Below are 16,698 nucleotides of genomic sequence, written 5' to 3' on the forward strand. Positions count from 1 at the left end.
CTTCGAGTCATAGAAAAAGGCAAGGTCCTCTACAAGCTGCTTGGCTATATGCCCCTCAAAGAGCAATCTACCAATTTCGAGGTGGTAACACTTAAAAGAACCTGTGAAACTCTCGGCATTTTACCACTCACAGCAATTCGAAGGGTATACTTTTGTAAATACAAGACATGTAGTTACATAGATATCATGAAATTTTTCATTCTCAATGAGTTGCAAATACTTACTGTTTGCAATGTTTCATTGAAAGGGCACAATGAGCGCAATATATATTTATTTTTGCATGAATATATGTTGTACCAACACCTATGTTACAAGGTGAAAATCAACAATCCTTTGTTTGAGAGCTAAAATTTTACCCTTCCAGTGCTCTATTTTGTCTGGATTATTCTTATTATACTTGCAAAACTTGTCATCAAATGAAGAGCATACGTAAAAATCTGATAAGAATCAAGAAGACCATTGAGAACAATCTATGCAAGTGAACTGTCTAGTAAAATCTCATCTACAACAATCTACTCCTTAAGACAATTGATCTTTGTAAAAAATTATCCATTGAGTCACCTCCATGCATATATTCACCTTCTATTTGGTTAAGTATGTAAGCAATATGAGCCTCATTTCTTCCTTGATACAAACATGTATGATTATCTCAAGCATCCTTAATTATCTTACATGATTGAATATGTGAAATCATGGTACTCTTAATAGACAATGCAATCAAAGCATGAACCATTATATCTCTACAATCCCAATAAATTTGCTCAAGAGTAGGTGGTGGTAGTGCTCTAAGTATTAGCTAGAGCAAAACTTAAACCTGTAGCATCTCCAATATCAGCTATTTTTGTTGCTTTTGTTGATGCACTTGTAGCTTCTAAAACACCATCGAGACATCTTTCAATTCTATGTACAATGTTCCAAAGCCCTATACAACCAATACATGATGCATTATATATGCCCACAGTGGATGTTTGGTTACATTCAACTTGTCCTCAACAATCAATATATAGAATACGTCATTGTTTCTAGCCATGTCCATTAACTATACTTGATGCAAAAGCTACCTATATAGAGGAAATATACACAAAACCAACATGTTCTATATAACATAGTACAAATGAGACTATAGAAATGATTGATATAAAAAAGTTTACACAAAAGGAGGAAGTAGACTATGCAATACTCGTAATAGTGCAAAAGGAGTCCAAAATAACTTGAATGAAAAAATCAAGCTGAGGATGTTGAAACCTTTGGCTAAGAGATTGAAGTCTACTCTCATCACAATTCTTAGATTTAGGGTTGTAAGAATGCAAGTACATAGCTTTGAGGACAAGAAGCTTAAGAGAGTGCAACTCAAGCTTTATTTAGAGTGTCAATGGAGAAGATTTACAATGCTCAATATGCCCTAAAAGTGAACAAACATATATATATAAGGCTAGGGGAAAAGAGACCTTCTAAATAGGAAAAAAAGTTCCATGATTATTCTAAGTGTGTTCACACAAATGTAGTAACATTAGCAAGCGTGAATACGAAGAAAAATAATGCAAAAGATTGCTGATGTTAAATAATAATTAGATGTATAAGTGGCCTTTTTTCTTATATAAAAAATTCATATTCACCATTAAAAGGAAATAAAACCCAAAAAAGTCAAAAGTTATATAGATATATATATATATACATATATATATATATATATATATATATATATATATATATATCTCTCTCTCTCTCTCTCTCTCTCTCTCTCTCTCTCTCTCTCTCTCTCTCTCTCTCTCTCTCTCTCTGGGAAAACCCCATCTTAGTTTACATAAACACCCATCATATAAATTAAGATAACAAATAAACAGTCTATTTACTACTTTCTAGTTTATATCTAGAACTAATGTGGACAGAAATATTTCCAAGTATTGGCCAAGATTACCCTTGCATAATACTGTACTACCTTCCTCCAATTATGAATAATTCTATTGACAAACATTGTCAAGTATCGGCCAACATCACCCTTGCATATTGTGCAAACTTCCTCGAGTTATGAATAATTATATGTGGAAGAGGAAGTTACATTTTATGTAAAAATAAAACTTGCCATGACAAAAAGTACTTGGAATTGCCTAATATGAAATTTAGGCATTGGTATAATGGAAAATTAATCTTTCTACTTGAAAACTTATAGGTAGTAAGAATGAAAACCCAATGCCATTAAGAGCATATCTACAATTTAGTCTAATTTCAGAGGGCTCTAATTGTTTTTATTCTTACCATTTAAAAGTGTTTAATTGATTTAGGAGTTAATAGGAGAAGTATTTCTGCCCATATATACGTTCTACTTTTCACGTTGAAAACGTATGGTTATGATACTCAATATATACCATGTTGAAAGACTATTCTAATGAGCCTATGGGCCTTATACATTCTCCACTTGTGCAAAGGCATAGGGAGGATAAGCATGGTTTGTGAAGAAACTATCATGTGTGAGTGATAAATGACAAAGTATGATAATATATACGTATTGCTGAACAAATACACCTAACTACTTGCTCACCATGTGGAGTATGGCCACTCCGTTTTCATAATGTAATACAAAGTGCAATATTGTAGCATCGAGTTAGCCACTAAACTAAACTGTGAGATGAAAGCTCATTGTTAGCTTTGCTATGTTACTAAAAGCTCTAGCATTAACATAGAGCAAGATTAAGACCAATACATACAAAGTTTGAAAAAATTCACCATTATGGGTGAGATTTTGTTACTTTTTGAGAGATTCCAACTTACCAATCCTTTCATTGATTTTGTTTTTGGTATCTTGATAATGTTTCAACCTTTCAATTTTCTTTCTAGAGAGCACATTAAGCATAAATACTTTGCTTTCTTCCAAGTAAGTAGATTACTTCTTTTTATTTCCCAAAATTTTTAAATTAACAATTTGCATATACTTTTGTCTCAACACCTTCCTTTTGCACTTTGCATAAAAAAAATTTAACTTTTATGGATGATGGATCTATATAAACATTTGTGAGGGTGAATCCAATTATACAGTTCATAAGGTGCATGATGACCAAGTCCTAATCTCTTTTTACATCCACTAGTGGTGGGTCCTCTTCTCTTGGTTATCACCAAGCCTTCTATTAATGATGGATCCACACTTTGCAACCCAAATATGAATCCAAGTCTATTTGAATATATAGTTTTAGGATACCATATGGTTGATTTATCTCTTCTTACACCCACTAGTTGTTGGACCTTTTCTCTAGATTTATTACCAAGTCTTTAAAATATAATATGTCGATTGATACCTTGCAATCGAAAGATTGACCAACTTCAAGGATTTTCAATCCGTTTACTTCTTTCCCATGAATTAATCACATATTTTCCCTTTCCAACATTCCATAGTCAATGGTATGTACCACTACAACCTTTGGCAAAATGAAAATCCATTCACTACTCATATACCTTTCAAGTACTTCTTTAATTTTGAAATTACTTATAAATTGAGAGGTAGAAATATTTATTTATTATATTTCAATTTCACACAAAGTTGCATGTTTTGATATTGATGTGCCACTACCTCTCCAACACTCTAGAATAGTTGATCATTAGGTCCAAGGTAACCATCATTAATGAGCCAATATGCCTAGTTATGTACCCACTTGAAATATCACTCAATGCTTGCAGATGGATAAATTTTAGCTTCTTCATTGTACAAGATAAATATACAAAGCTTAGCCATCTAATTTAACATTATTACTTAGAATGGGAAGAAAAAGAGGTAAGGTCACATAAGTTATGAAAATTCATATCTTCCCCAAAAAGGCCCCATGCATTGTATGACCTACAAATAGATGGACCATCAAATGTAAAGAGAAAACAAAAGTTGCCTTCGCTATCTCATTCTCGAAAATGCTTAATCATCGATCTTAAGTTACTCGAACTTATATAAGCTAATACATTTGTGATAGTTTAAAGGGAGGCATCTATAGCCATATGATTGTAGACAAGATTGGGTAGTTGAGGCGTGACTGTTTCCAACAACTTTGACAGTGAAATATTGCACTCTCAATGAAGATACAAAGAAAAATTATTGTACAAAAGGATACAAGCCATTGCAATAATTTATACTCGATAACGATTTCAAGTAGAGCATCATAGTGGGCCTAAGAAAGGAAGAATTGATCATTCATATTACTAGTGCTTCCACAAGGAAAATAGAAAAATGGTATGTAGGTGATGAAAGTTCAGCTTGTCATTTTGCGTCTGAAGTCCTCAATCTTTACCATGCCTCTTGACTGGTTTCACACGAGCACAATAAAGATCGTTTGAAGTTTACATCTTATCTAGCGCCATGGAGAATAGACCTCAAAATGTGCACGTAAAGAGTCTTCCAAATTCGATGCTAAAATACAAAGTCTATTTCCCTTCTGAGCGAGGAGAAAGAATGTTGCGTACATATTATTTTGAGAGAAGTTAGTAGAGACTTTATAACAAGGACTTTATAATGTTTTGCAACCATGATCAGTTTGTTGCATGGAAATACTCTTCCTCTTGCCACTAAAGACGTACACCAAAAAAAAAAGTTTAGAAACACGAAGGAACATGTTAAACTAACTGAGCACGGGAAGATTTATTCGGTTGACCATTTTAAGTTTCGGCTTCTCATACCTGAAAATGAAAAACCAGTGGGTGTATGGGACGTCAGGGTTCTAGAGAATTAAGATTACACAACCTTGAACCTTGCCCTATTTGAGCATGAACGTTTTTCTAAAGGGCAAACAGGACAGCACACTTAATGTTGAGTAATTAAATAGTTGTGCGGTTCTTATTCAAACTTGCAATAACATTCGCACATTCAAACTTATAACAAGCTAAGTTTCCCGATGTAAAGGTATCTCAAGCAATTCCGAACCTTAATATTGAAATTTCGGCCCACAAGCAATTTCAAAGGAGGACAGGAGAAAGGAACTGTTGTTATTAGACGATTGATTAGTCAAGGGTGTAATTAGGTGTAAGCTCCTCACGTCGCCGTACTACCTACTAGGCGGACTACTTAACCACCCCACGGTCTTTTTTATATCAGCCCGTTTGACCAAAAGTTTCGACAATATGTGGAGGTGCCATTTTCGATCTTAACATATCATTAATCATCTGGCGATGAGCATTGAGCAATGTTAAGTTTACAAACAAGCCAAGGAAGGCACGAGTAGTAAGTAGCAGGAACAGTACTACGGCTGATCAATAGCCTTGTACCGACCATATTGTTAGCTGGATGATGCCTATTCCATCGTTATCTGATTGGGCGCGGCACCTACCTACGGTGGTAGTTTATCAGTTAATATAGCTGCCAGTACTGCAGTGAAGGTAAACATAGATCGTTAATTGCCGCACCTCCATCATCATCAGCACCTTCCCACATCCGGTAGGTGTGATGGTGGCGCAGGACTCGTCGACATCTGATATTCATGACCAGTACTGTGCCAGCAGCAGCAGCACCGGATCATTAATATATGCGGCAGCGGGAGCTGGAAGGCGTTCGCCATCGAGGGCGCTGGCACAGTACTGCGTCAGGGCCGGGCACTGGAGGCCATGCGAGGACGAGAAGCTCATGAGCCTGGTCGCTCTGCATGGACCCCAGAATTGGAACCTCATAGCCGAGCATCTCCATTACCGATCAGGTACATGATTTACATGTTCGCATTACCACTGTGAAAACACCTATATAATTATATAATAGATGGAGATCGCATCGAGGTACTGCACCGTTGTACTATTTATACAAAATACGCCTCGGTTTAATAATATCCTGGTCTATCGATTCGTTCCCGAGCGGTGGCCGAAGAACTAAATTAGCCAAAGCCAAGCCAATTCGAAAATTAACGATGTTCTATGTGGCAAGGGTTCTGCAGTTTGCAAAATATGCCGAGGCCCGATTAGCTGGGAACTCTAGCTATTGATCATGAGTAATAGTGTTCCGAACAGACGATAGCCGGCCTGTGTGTACTTTGATGTTATGTGGACCCGTAGAGATCTAGCTAGTCAGTTACGATTTTGAAAGTAATTGATCCATCGTTGTGTACTCTTGATCAGAATCGATACAAATGTGAGGTTGTGGGGATGATCCGGATAATAATTGCTGACGACGCCTCTGGGATTTAATGTCGCGTTTTATATGTGCATATATTTGGCAGGAAAGAGCTGCAGGTTACGATGGTTTAATCAACTGGACCCTCAGATCAGTAAGAGGCCGTTCAGCAAGGAGGAGGAAGAGAGGCTGATGGCCGCACAAAGGGTGTATGGCAACCGCTGGGCCAAGATAGCAAGGATGCTTCCGGGCAGGACCGACAACGCAGTCAAGAACCATTGGCACGTTACTATGGCAAGGCAAGGACGCACGTCTCGGCCAGCTCGATCAGGGGACCATCATCATGATCATGATCAGCATGTCATGCTCATCGATAACGATGATGATATTGAGGTAATTAAAGATGGACGTCCTCCTCGTCAATATATAACTAACCCGCTGCAGCATGATCAGACGCTGAGCGCCCAGCAGCCTGGCACATGCGCGCGTCCCTGCTGGCGCCGCAACTCTAAGAATTACATCAAGATAGTTGACGAACACAATTACCAGAAACGCTCTCTTCCCACCAAATCAGGTAGCACCAGGCCACCCTCCAGTAGTAACATTGCTCCTGATCCTGTAGAAGGTCATCATAGCTATAAGTCCTTCCATCACCACCAAGAATCATCCTCGTCCTCACCATCGTCTTCCCAATTACATGCTGACGCGAGTCATTGTAGCTCGGATGTAATCAATAATACCGAATTTCAAGTCCTTCATTCCCGACCTAGTGATTTTACACGTCTACGACAACAAAAGCGAGGAGCAATGCGTAGCTTTATTGATTTTCTAGGTGTAGGAACTAGTTTTGACCCTTAGTTCCGCCTCCTCAATTATCAGTCTCGTAAGCGTGTCGTGTATTAGTTTTGTGCTGTAGTTGTCTGGTATTAACAATACTGTAGTATATTCGTCTCCTATCAATGACTATAATGTCGCTAAAATCATAGCAAACTAAGATTTCAGATCTAATATTGTCCAAGCACTAGATAAAGTTTGGAGTAATGAAAAGGTCATGCACATATTATGTGGCTTCTCATTAATCAACTAAATATTATTTGATGAAACTTGTATATAGAAGTGTTGTGATTATGATCTAGTAATAATGTGATCAATCAATGTCCCATGTATATCTTGTAAGCTAAAGATCTAGAGATTACCTTTATAAGGTGTGATAATGATATTATAGTTAGTGCACTTAATCTACAAACAAGTGAATAACAAAGGGGATGTCTTCTTCATGATATGTACCACCTTCCATGTGTGGTAGGCCGTGATGGAACATCTAGATCATCATTGCTCATATATGGTCTATTTGAGGATAAGGGCATGTTCTTCTTCCATAAGCTTGCCTTTAGAAACTTACTATTTCTCCAATTTTTGAATTGGATACTTCAAAATGAGGAGGTTCTATCCAAGTCCAAACAAAGTATGTTTACAAGCATTGAAGAGAGGTTAACTTAGCCACAAATATCTCTATTGCCTTAACTTTAGATGGAAGTTAAAACTATTATTGCTTCAAGCCTTATTGTCATGATGGGGATGAAAAGCATTGTTGCTCTACATTGAAAATATTTTCCTTGGCTACTCAAAGAGCTCATTTTTCATTTGAAAACATAGCCTCACCATTAGCACATTGTCATCAATCACATATGATAGTCAATCCTAAATCATAAAGTCTTTAGGTTTCGAAGAACGCATGCCAAATATGTATGCTTCCTTGTAACTTACATGCAATAAAATGTCTACAAATATCTATGGAGCCTTGTAACTCCCATGCAATAAATGTCTACAAATGTAATGTCCATTTTTGCATTTGAGTACCTCCTCCAAACATGTAAACCCTCTCTCACAAATCTATTATGTTTTGAGAAGATTGGAAATAGAAGGATTTTATTCTCTTTTTACCACAAGGATGTTCATTTACATTGGGGAAAAAATACTCTACACCTTGGAAACACCTATTTGTACATGCAATATGTGAATACACCCTTGTATTTTAATTATTACAAAAAAAAATTAATGTGACGCAAGTTTATCTCAAGGATTAGTTGGATTTGTTTCAAGAAAAAAAAGCCCAAGAACAATTCTTCTCTTGTGTAGGAATACACACTTTTTATGGTTTGTGCATGGCTATAGGAATCACCTCTAACTGGTGGGACATGTGTGTGTGTGTGTGTGTGTGTGTGTGTGTGTGTGTGTGTGTGTGTGTGTGTGTGTGTGTGTGTGTGTGTGTGTGTGTGTGTGTGTGTGTGTGTGTGTGTGTGTGTGTGTGTGTGTGTGTGCGTGCGTGCGTGCGTGCGTGCGTGCGTGCGTGCGTGTGTGCGTGTGTGTGTGTGTGAGAGTGTGTGTGTGTGTGCGTGCGTGCGTGCGTGCGTGCGTGCGTGCGTGTGTGCGTGTGTGTGTGTGTGTGTGTGTGTCTGTGTGTGAGAGTTGAACTCCTACCATCATTTGGGATCCCTTTCTTCTCTTTCCCCATGCATGAGGATATCCTTTCATGTTCTTATAATAAGACCCCTCCCCCTCCTTTGTTACATTACCATCATTCTCTTCCCATGTAATATACTTGTTCTAGGGCCTATTTTATTCATGTAATAGAACTTATTTTAACTGAACATAACTATTGTAATAATCCCATGAATATATTACACCTCTTACGTAGCTTTGTCTCATTAGTTCAACTTCATATTGTATGAGAAACTATCGAGGAGGTCACTCATATATATGTAAGTAATACAAGAGTAATATCCTAAGTTTACATGTAGTGGTTGCACCACACACTCCCTTAATTTAGTATTGAAATACTACGATGAAAAAGAGGGTATGGCTTGGTTTGCTAGCATTGTTGATGGTTGTAGGAGAATTGTTAAGTTTTTTCTTTAAAAAAGCTGAGTTTTTGACATGTCATGCATGTTCAAGCTTCCTATAGAGACACAGTTTTATACCCATTTTTACATTAGAGTCCTTACTTCAAAATAAAGGTATTCTAATAGAGACATTCTCATGCATGCATATGTACGATTAGGAGGCTCTACAAAGTGTGCAAGTGAGGTATAAGGTTATCGAGATGCATTCAAGTTGTCTAAATAAGGATAAGTGGTAGCAGTCTTTGGTTGATACATATTATATAATGATGCTAGTCATATATACCATACGTAGAATGGATGAGGGAGTTGCAAATATGAAAATAATATGGATGGCATCGTGGATTGTGCAAAGGAGTTTAGAGTCTCCCAAGGAAATTAAAGACTCTATTGCAAAGCCTTGGTAAAAACCATTCAATGTATCTCAGAGAAAGGTATTGTTAAAATATGTTCAAAGGATATGGGTTATAGTCAATACACAACTACATACTATTGCATATCCAATAAATCCTAAGTATTGGGGATTTGACTTGTGGTGCAATAGCAAGGTGGTTACAAGTTTCTATATTGTCATCAACATGTTCTATGTAGATGACAAGATAGGATGTAAAGAATGTGTCAAGGAGATCCCAAGATTTGAGCTAAGAGAAGATGGATTTTCAAATCCCTTTGTGTAAGAGATGGCCAAGGAGCAACCACCAAGAAGTGGTGGGCTATGAATGTAGGGGATACATATCCACATTTGAGACCCCTAGTTGTCCATATGCTTCTACAATGTGCTAGCAACTCTAGCTTCAAGAAAAACTAGAGCACATATAAATATGTGCATAGTACAATTTGAAATAAATTATTGGCTAACTGGGTCGAGAAGTTGGTACACATGTATTACGATGCTATAATCTTACAAATCCTTGAGAGTAGAGACTATGAGAAGGATATGCCCCTATGGATGTATAGTTGTGATAACATTGAGATCAAGGCCTCAAGCTCTAATGGGGTCAAAAATTTTGATAGTGACAATCATGCCATTGCAACAGACATTGAGATTCAAATTAATCTACATGCTCGGGAAAGTTACTATATGTATATCCTCTACATCACATGTGTGCAAGGCCTATTTATAAATGTCCTTATCTATGAATTTTTCCTGAATAAAACATAACCCCTTTCTATTCAATCTTTATATTATACCCTTCTGTATGTAAAAAATATATAAAAGTGGTGTTTTAAAAATACCTTATTTTGAACCCACATGACACATATATATATTCATGAGTAACTTACCCAAGCCTACAGGTAACAAATGTAGATATTGAGGAGCAAGTGTGGGGTTTGGTCATCATCTACTGGCTCGTTTCTAATGAATCAGCCATGAATGGGCATTCATCAAAGATCCAACTTGGAGACGTGAGCTCCTACCATCGCGTGTGTTGTGCTGGGTTACGCCCCTGTCATCGTATGTATCCCCCCTCGCCAATTGTTCATGGCCGTCCCAAAGCTCCCCCCTAGTGGCACAATGTTTCTGCCCCTCCCCTCTACCCGTCGCTTCAATAGCTCTACCTATCCCCCCCCCCCACGTTCTGATCCAGTCCGGCTCCCTATCTCAATGCTACCTCCATCTCCCTCACCACTGCCCCGCCGGCTGAGTAACGGCCATAGATGCCCCTCATCCTCGGTCCGCCTACTCCCCCTCGCCTTCTACTTTGCTCTCCGCCTGGCCCCTAATCCCCCCCTCGTTTGGCCACCCACTTGCTCCCCCACGACAACCCCCCACCTGGCCACCCGCCTAATCCCCCCCCCCTCTTGGCCACCCTCCTGCCCCCTGCGACATCTTCGCCCCCCCTCCTCCACCTGACTCAACCTCTGCTACACATGTGGCCCTGACCCCGCCCAACAAGCCCAAACTCATGCTATGTTAGCTCGGCCTCCAGTAATGTCGAGCACCCCCCCACCGGCACAAAAGAGATTGCCCCTCCCCCCCCAGTTGCTCCCTCCCTCTGCAAAAACCTCCTCCCCCTCCCCTAGTAGCACACAAGTGAGATTGGTAGGTCCTTAGCAAGAAAGCCAATGGAAACCCATGGTCATACACCAGTGCATTCTATGAGTGCCCCCCCAATCAAACACCTTGCGTGTCGTCCTATCTGAGCAACAGCTCTTAGCCATCTGCGCCACAGAGCTGGAGCTTAAAGAAACAACGATAGGACATTTCCCATCCACGGCCTAGCTTTGGGATTCGCTTCACTCCACATTGCACATCAACACAGCATAGATAGCGGAGGCAGTTCTAATAGGTCAAGGGATCTTCATGGTATGACTTACCTCAGCGAACGCAGCACGTGAGCTACTGGCTAGCTCACCCTATGCCTCCACGAGGGGGGTCATTCATATGGTCTCTTAGTACAGTGGCTTCACAGTGGAGGCATTTGCACTCCACAACAGGTTCCTTAGACATGCAATCACCCTATTATTCCCCAGACTAGCGATAGAGTATCACCAGCTTATGGAAGACTTTGAATGGCTCTTCGGCACAATCCTTCCCACATCTTTCGTAGATGCAGTGACAACCGCAAGAGTCCCAAAGATACGAGTGGCAATGAAAGAGACAAAGAATATACCACAGTTTCTAGACATTGAGGCAGGCAAACGCTCCTTTAGGCACAATAGGTCATTGTGCTTGGGCAACCAGGGCAGTGCCTACATTGCCATGACTTTGGGCATATGGTGGCAGAGTGCACGTTCTTTGGAGCTAAGGCGGCTTTGTCAACAAGCCCACAGGTGGATGTGAATGGCTTTATATGGGTCCAAAGATATTAGAGAGGGAGACAACAGGAGGGCTGCAACAGCCCCTCAAACATAGCCACGACAGCAGGGTGCAAGAGGGCGAGCATCACCCCCTCGGTAGAGCACCACATGGCCCCCCTCACCACCCCACCTAGTAGGACCACATGCCCACACATCCACCCCCCCACGGAGGTGCCACAGGCCACCTCACCTAAGGGCCCACATCCCCCACCCCCCCTCCCACATTTTTCCCCACCCCTAGTCCACAACCCCCCTGTACAGAGCTATTGCCCCCCCCCCCCACCCCTGCCGGGTGCATTCGGCCACCCCACCATCTCTAGATCCTCCCTCTCCCCACCATCACCCCCATTGTCCAATCCCCCTAATCCCCACCCAGCATAGGTGACCACCCCCCACCCACAGTAGGTGAGGAGCCCCACACACCGTCATCCTCCACTCGCTGGCAGTCTAGCTTCCCCTCCCCACGCAACAACTAGTTCATTCATTCATGCTGCCAGTCGCACTTTCCCAAGACATGCACAGTTGCTACCACATGAGTTTTCTTGTAGTGGGCCATGGTCCTACTTGAGAGTTGCGGAGCATGGAGAGTTTCCACTCCCCTTGGAGGTGGGAATCTTCGTGGTATGCAAGTCTAGGAGCGAAAAGCTCCACCTACTAACACCATCGGATGGACCCAACTATGCATTTTTCTTTCAAATCTCTCACACAAGAGACTAGATGATGTCTCAAATAGGGGAGGAGGTGAAGAGCTAGGTGTGACAAACCACATCTCCCAATGGATGGGAGGTGGACTGGCACTTTTTTCCAAGCAATGGCCAGGTTGCATGATGGACATTAACTGGTGGGCTGGGGTCGACGTCCCTCATCTGAGCATTATCTTTCGAGCCCCTTCGTAGTGGAGAGCACCGATGGATGTGATTGAGTGGCCTTTAGTACAGGCAGCCTGTTTCTACTAGTGTACGAAGTCTTGCCTCTCTCAACATGGTTGATGAATGCCCTAGTGGTTCCACAAGGCGCATCCATTACCCCATGGTCCACCACTCAAGGGCCACCATGGGGGAATGGAGTTCACCTTCCAAGCCAGCAGCAAAGCGTATATGCATGCCTCATAGTTCCCCCTCTTTGTCAACAAATTCCACACTGAACAGATGCTTGTTCAGTCGGCCATAGGTTTCCCTATGAGTTTACACCTTGCATCTTGGAATGTGAATAGCCTCCACTATAGTGAGGCATGTGGTTCTAGGAAGTTGATTGTCCGGCAGGAGCTTGCAGCCTTCCCTTGCTAGACAGATCAACATCCTACTTGTAGAGGAGCACAAGCTCACTCCTTCCCAAGCCCAGCGGGTAGGGAAGGTAGTGCCGGGCAGCTCACACACTTCCTCGGAGCACGCCATGGGTGCCCATGGTAGGAGTGGGGTTGTTTGCACCTCTATTGGCCCAAATCTCACGGTGTGTGTATGAGACCACGGGATGATAATGGCAGGGAGGGTTCTATGGATCAAGTTGGATATTGGGGACTCATACCTAAGAGTCCTCAATGTCTATGCCCCTACTAAGGTTAGGACATGCAATAGGTTTTGGGTGTCGATCGCGGAAGGATTCCTAGTGGTAGACTCCTAGATTTTTGGAGGAGACTTCAATAACCTGGAGGCTTTAGAGGACCAATAGAGGGTAGAGGCAGAAACTACCATGGCTGGGGAGGAGTAGGAGGCATGGGAGGTCTTTCTATTGGCAGTAGGAGCATGTGATGCTTGGAGAGAACCAGCCTTCCATAGGAGGGAGAGGCCGCTAGACTTCTCTTGGGATTACACACGGCTAGGTGGAGTCCTACTAGAGTGGTTGGATAGGTTCTATGTAGGAGAGTGGGGATGCTCTCATGGAGGCCATGTTGGGTAGTTGGCAAGCACCACGTTGTATGATCATTGCTCGATTCTCTTGACACTTGATTCCCTAGCATTTGCCCTAGACACACGATCTTGTCGGATCCCTGACACGATCTATAGGAGGGAGGAGGTGAAGAGTCAGATTGAGCAGATTTGGACTAGGGAGTGGGGCAAGAGGGACCAAATCACAAAGGAGATTCCAGAGGTCCTAGCTAAGTCGAGACGTATTTGCCAGGAGACAGCCCTACAGGGCCAGTCAACAGAGCTGGGAGGAGGAGAGAGCACTCCAGCAGGACCTTGCAGCCAAGTAGAGATTATTACAAGAGGTACCAGGGGATCCCACCCTTCACACAAAGGAGGTGCACACGCAAGCAGCCATCGCTGGCCTGGAGGACATTGTTGAGAATGTAAACTTTGGTGTTTGCGGGTGTGTATATGTGAAAGCACTATTCTGTGCTTAAGATTGTATGGTGCATGAATATGGATAAGAGATGTGGAGTAAAGTGTGCCACATAGCGCACACATGTAAAGTGTGGGTTGTGTGGTTTCACATGGGGACACACATGGAAAGTGTGAGGGATCATTGATGGGTATCTCCTCCTTTATATATGTAACCAAATATCTATGCAATGAAAAAGAAGAAGAAGAGAGAACATTTGAGTAAGCATATTGTGTGCCTTCTAATTATAGCCATGGAGTTCCTTGTCTGTTACAATCCACCATAATTATGTGCCAATCATGAATTAAACACACCATGATCAACCCCACATTGGGTTTCTTGACATGGTATCAAAGCCGAGGTTTAGGGCTCTTGATCATGGTGTACTTATATGTGTAGATATCATTGTATGTGGTTTTTTCGAATTTAGCCTTAGTATGTTTTAGCCATTCTTTTCTTAAAAAATCTTGCACACTCATTATTATGCTGTTTCACGATTTCAAGGGAGCTAAAATCTTTTGAGAATTATGAAGAGGACATCAAATGAAGGATCTTTGTATAATGGAAGCTGGAAATGGATTTTTTCAGCACAAGTCATGGAGTCATTGTCAACAAAGAAGCTGCTAATAGAAGGCAAAGGTATTTGGTTGTTTTTTCTCTCTAGTTATTGTTTTTGAGCATAGAAGAATGCTCAAATAAGAGAAAGGTTGTTGTTTGTGGACATTGTTGTCATATTGGCTCTTGCCCTTGAGCAAGGAGCATGTGAAGGTGTATATGCTTGTTGTCATTGGAACAACAAGTGTTGTTGGGCTAGCTACATTCCAAGATGGAGCATGTCGGTTGAGGCATGTCTCATGTGTGTGCTCAAGGATGGGCATGTGAAGTGGAAGCCGGAGTGAAAGCAAGGACATCTTCCACATAATTGGAACTTTGGAGGCTTCTCAAGGAGAAAAGCTTGTGAAAACACACCCTTTAAAGTTCATGTTAAAAGAGCATGCAAATTAAGAAATCATGTATGCTGTATTGAATGCGATGTCTATGTGAAGATTTAGATTCGAGGCCTGGCCATTCGTAGCCCAAGCAATGGTCAATGTGATGCAAAGCTTGAAGAGGAAGAAAAGGAGGGGAAAAAAAAAGAATTATAAAAGAAAATGAAAACTACAAGAGAGTCCAAAATAGGTAAGAAGCAGGTGCCTTTGACAGTCAACTAACAATGCTATGAGCCTTGAGCATTGGTAAGGTCAAAGTTGCTTCACAGGCAAAAATCAACTCATAGCAAAATTCATTCTATGACAGCATGGAGCGAATTATTTGAGCTGGAATAGGCAATGGGACAGGTGTGAATGTCAAGCTTCAAATCTTGGCTTTTTTTCCTAGAGATTTAAGTGTGGCATGCCAAGAATTTGACACCGACAAAGAATTTGACACCGACAATGATGCAAAGGAGAACCGCAATGAGGAGGAGTCCATGTAGAGCACATGATGTGGTATGATAACGGCATGCCAAAAATGGTAGACGCAGCAACAATAGCTCCAAGTTGAAGATGCGGACAAAAAAGAAAATGAAGTGGGGGCAGAAGAAGAAGACACATTTCACGTGCCATCTCAAGGAAATGGTCAATCCTTGTGCTTTCTGATTATCAATATTGCAAAAAGCAATGCTGACAACACTGCAGTGGGAAAGACAATGCTATGCTGAAGCGAGCTTGTGGCCCAATTACATCACTGCCATATCCATGTCGTCAATTGATGGTAATGATAGCAATCAGCCACAGTCCACCGGACCTGATGGAAGAGAGAGAGAAAAAGCAGATGTGGTAGCTTGTGGACAAAGAAGAATCATTATGTCAATTTACACATAGTAATAGGGTAGCTCCAGAGGCACCATCAACTACATGAACAGTCCAAGGTGTAGCAATGTCAGGCACATGCTATGATAATGTGGAGCAGACATACATAGAGACTAAGAAGATAAGAAACTTTCCAAAGTTGTTGGAGGTGAAGGGAAGTAGCCAAAATGTTTAGAAAGATGGCAAGCTCAACATGTGCGGACATTGATGATGGACCGCTTGGCTAGATGGGTCCGCATGTCTACACTTAGCACGTTGATGGTCATTATGACACTCACATGGCCACTGACTTATCACTTATTATATTTAGTTTGTTACACCCACCTACAAGCGGCAAAGATATAGCGCCAGTCGATTAGTATAGTCGATTATGCACTGTTTGACTTAAAAGGTCACTTTCCTTTATGTTGTATCTTATCTATACTTTGTGTACATTGTATAGTGTGTGGAAAAAGAAGAAAAATCAGCAAGAAAACATTTTGGTTTCCATTTCTCTTCTTGTGTTCTTGAGTGAGCTTCCTCTTGTATATACAATGTGTGTTTGGCGCAGCAGCTCAAGCAAATCCCCCCATCACGCGATTCTTGACAGACATGCGCTCGAAGTTCTCATTCTGCACCTCAACAGCCTTTTGGGCGCGAAAGAGGGACACGATGTGCAATGAGTTTTTTCAGGTGCACCAACCCTACACCTCATGAGAGCAAATATGCAGCCTTCAGAATCAGTATGGGAGGACTCATTCTAGCCCAGATGAGG

The 16,698-nt window shown here is 41.4% G+C and overlaps 1 protein-coding gene across 1 annotated transcript; it reads left to right on the top strand.

Annotated features, from left to right (window-relative positions):
- The first annotated feature begins 5,096 nt into the window (after positions 1 to 5,096).
- LOC148031970 (uncharacterized) lies at positions 5,097 to 8,089 on the top strand. The gene is made up of 2 exons (XM_087682573.1): positions 5,097 to 5,663; positions 6,177 to 8,089. Exons 1-2 carry the CDS (start codon positions 5,417 to 5,419, stop codon positions 6,926 to 6,928), a joined length of 999 nt encoding a protein of 332 aa, XP_087538699.1. The 5' UTR covers positions 5,097 to 5,416; the 3' UTR covers positions 6,929 to 8,089.
- Positions 8,090 to 16,698: the final 8,609 nt, after the last annotated feature.

The sequence above is a fragment of the Lygodium microphyllum genome, chromosome 8 (genome assembly GCF_053477565.2).
Source record: "Lygodium microphyllum isolate KBCC chromosome 8, Lygodium_microphyllum_v1.1.10, whole genome shotgun sequence".
NCBI classification, from domain to species: domain Eukaryota; kingdom Viridiplantae; phylum Streptophyta; class Polypodiopsida; order Schizaeales; family Lygodiaceae; genus Lygodium; species Lygodium microphyllum.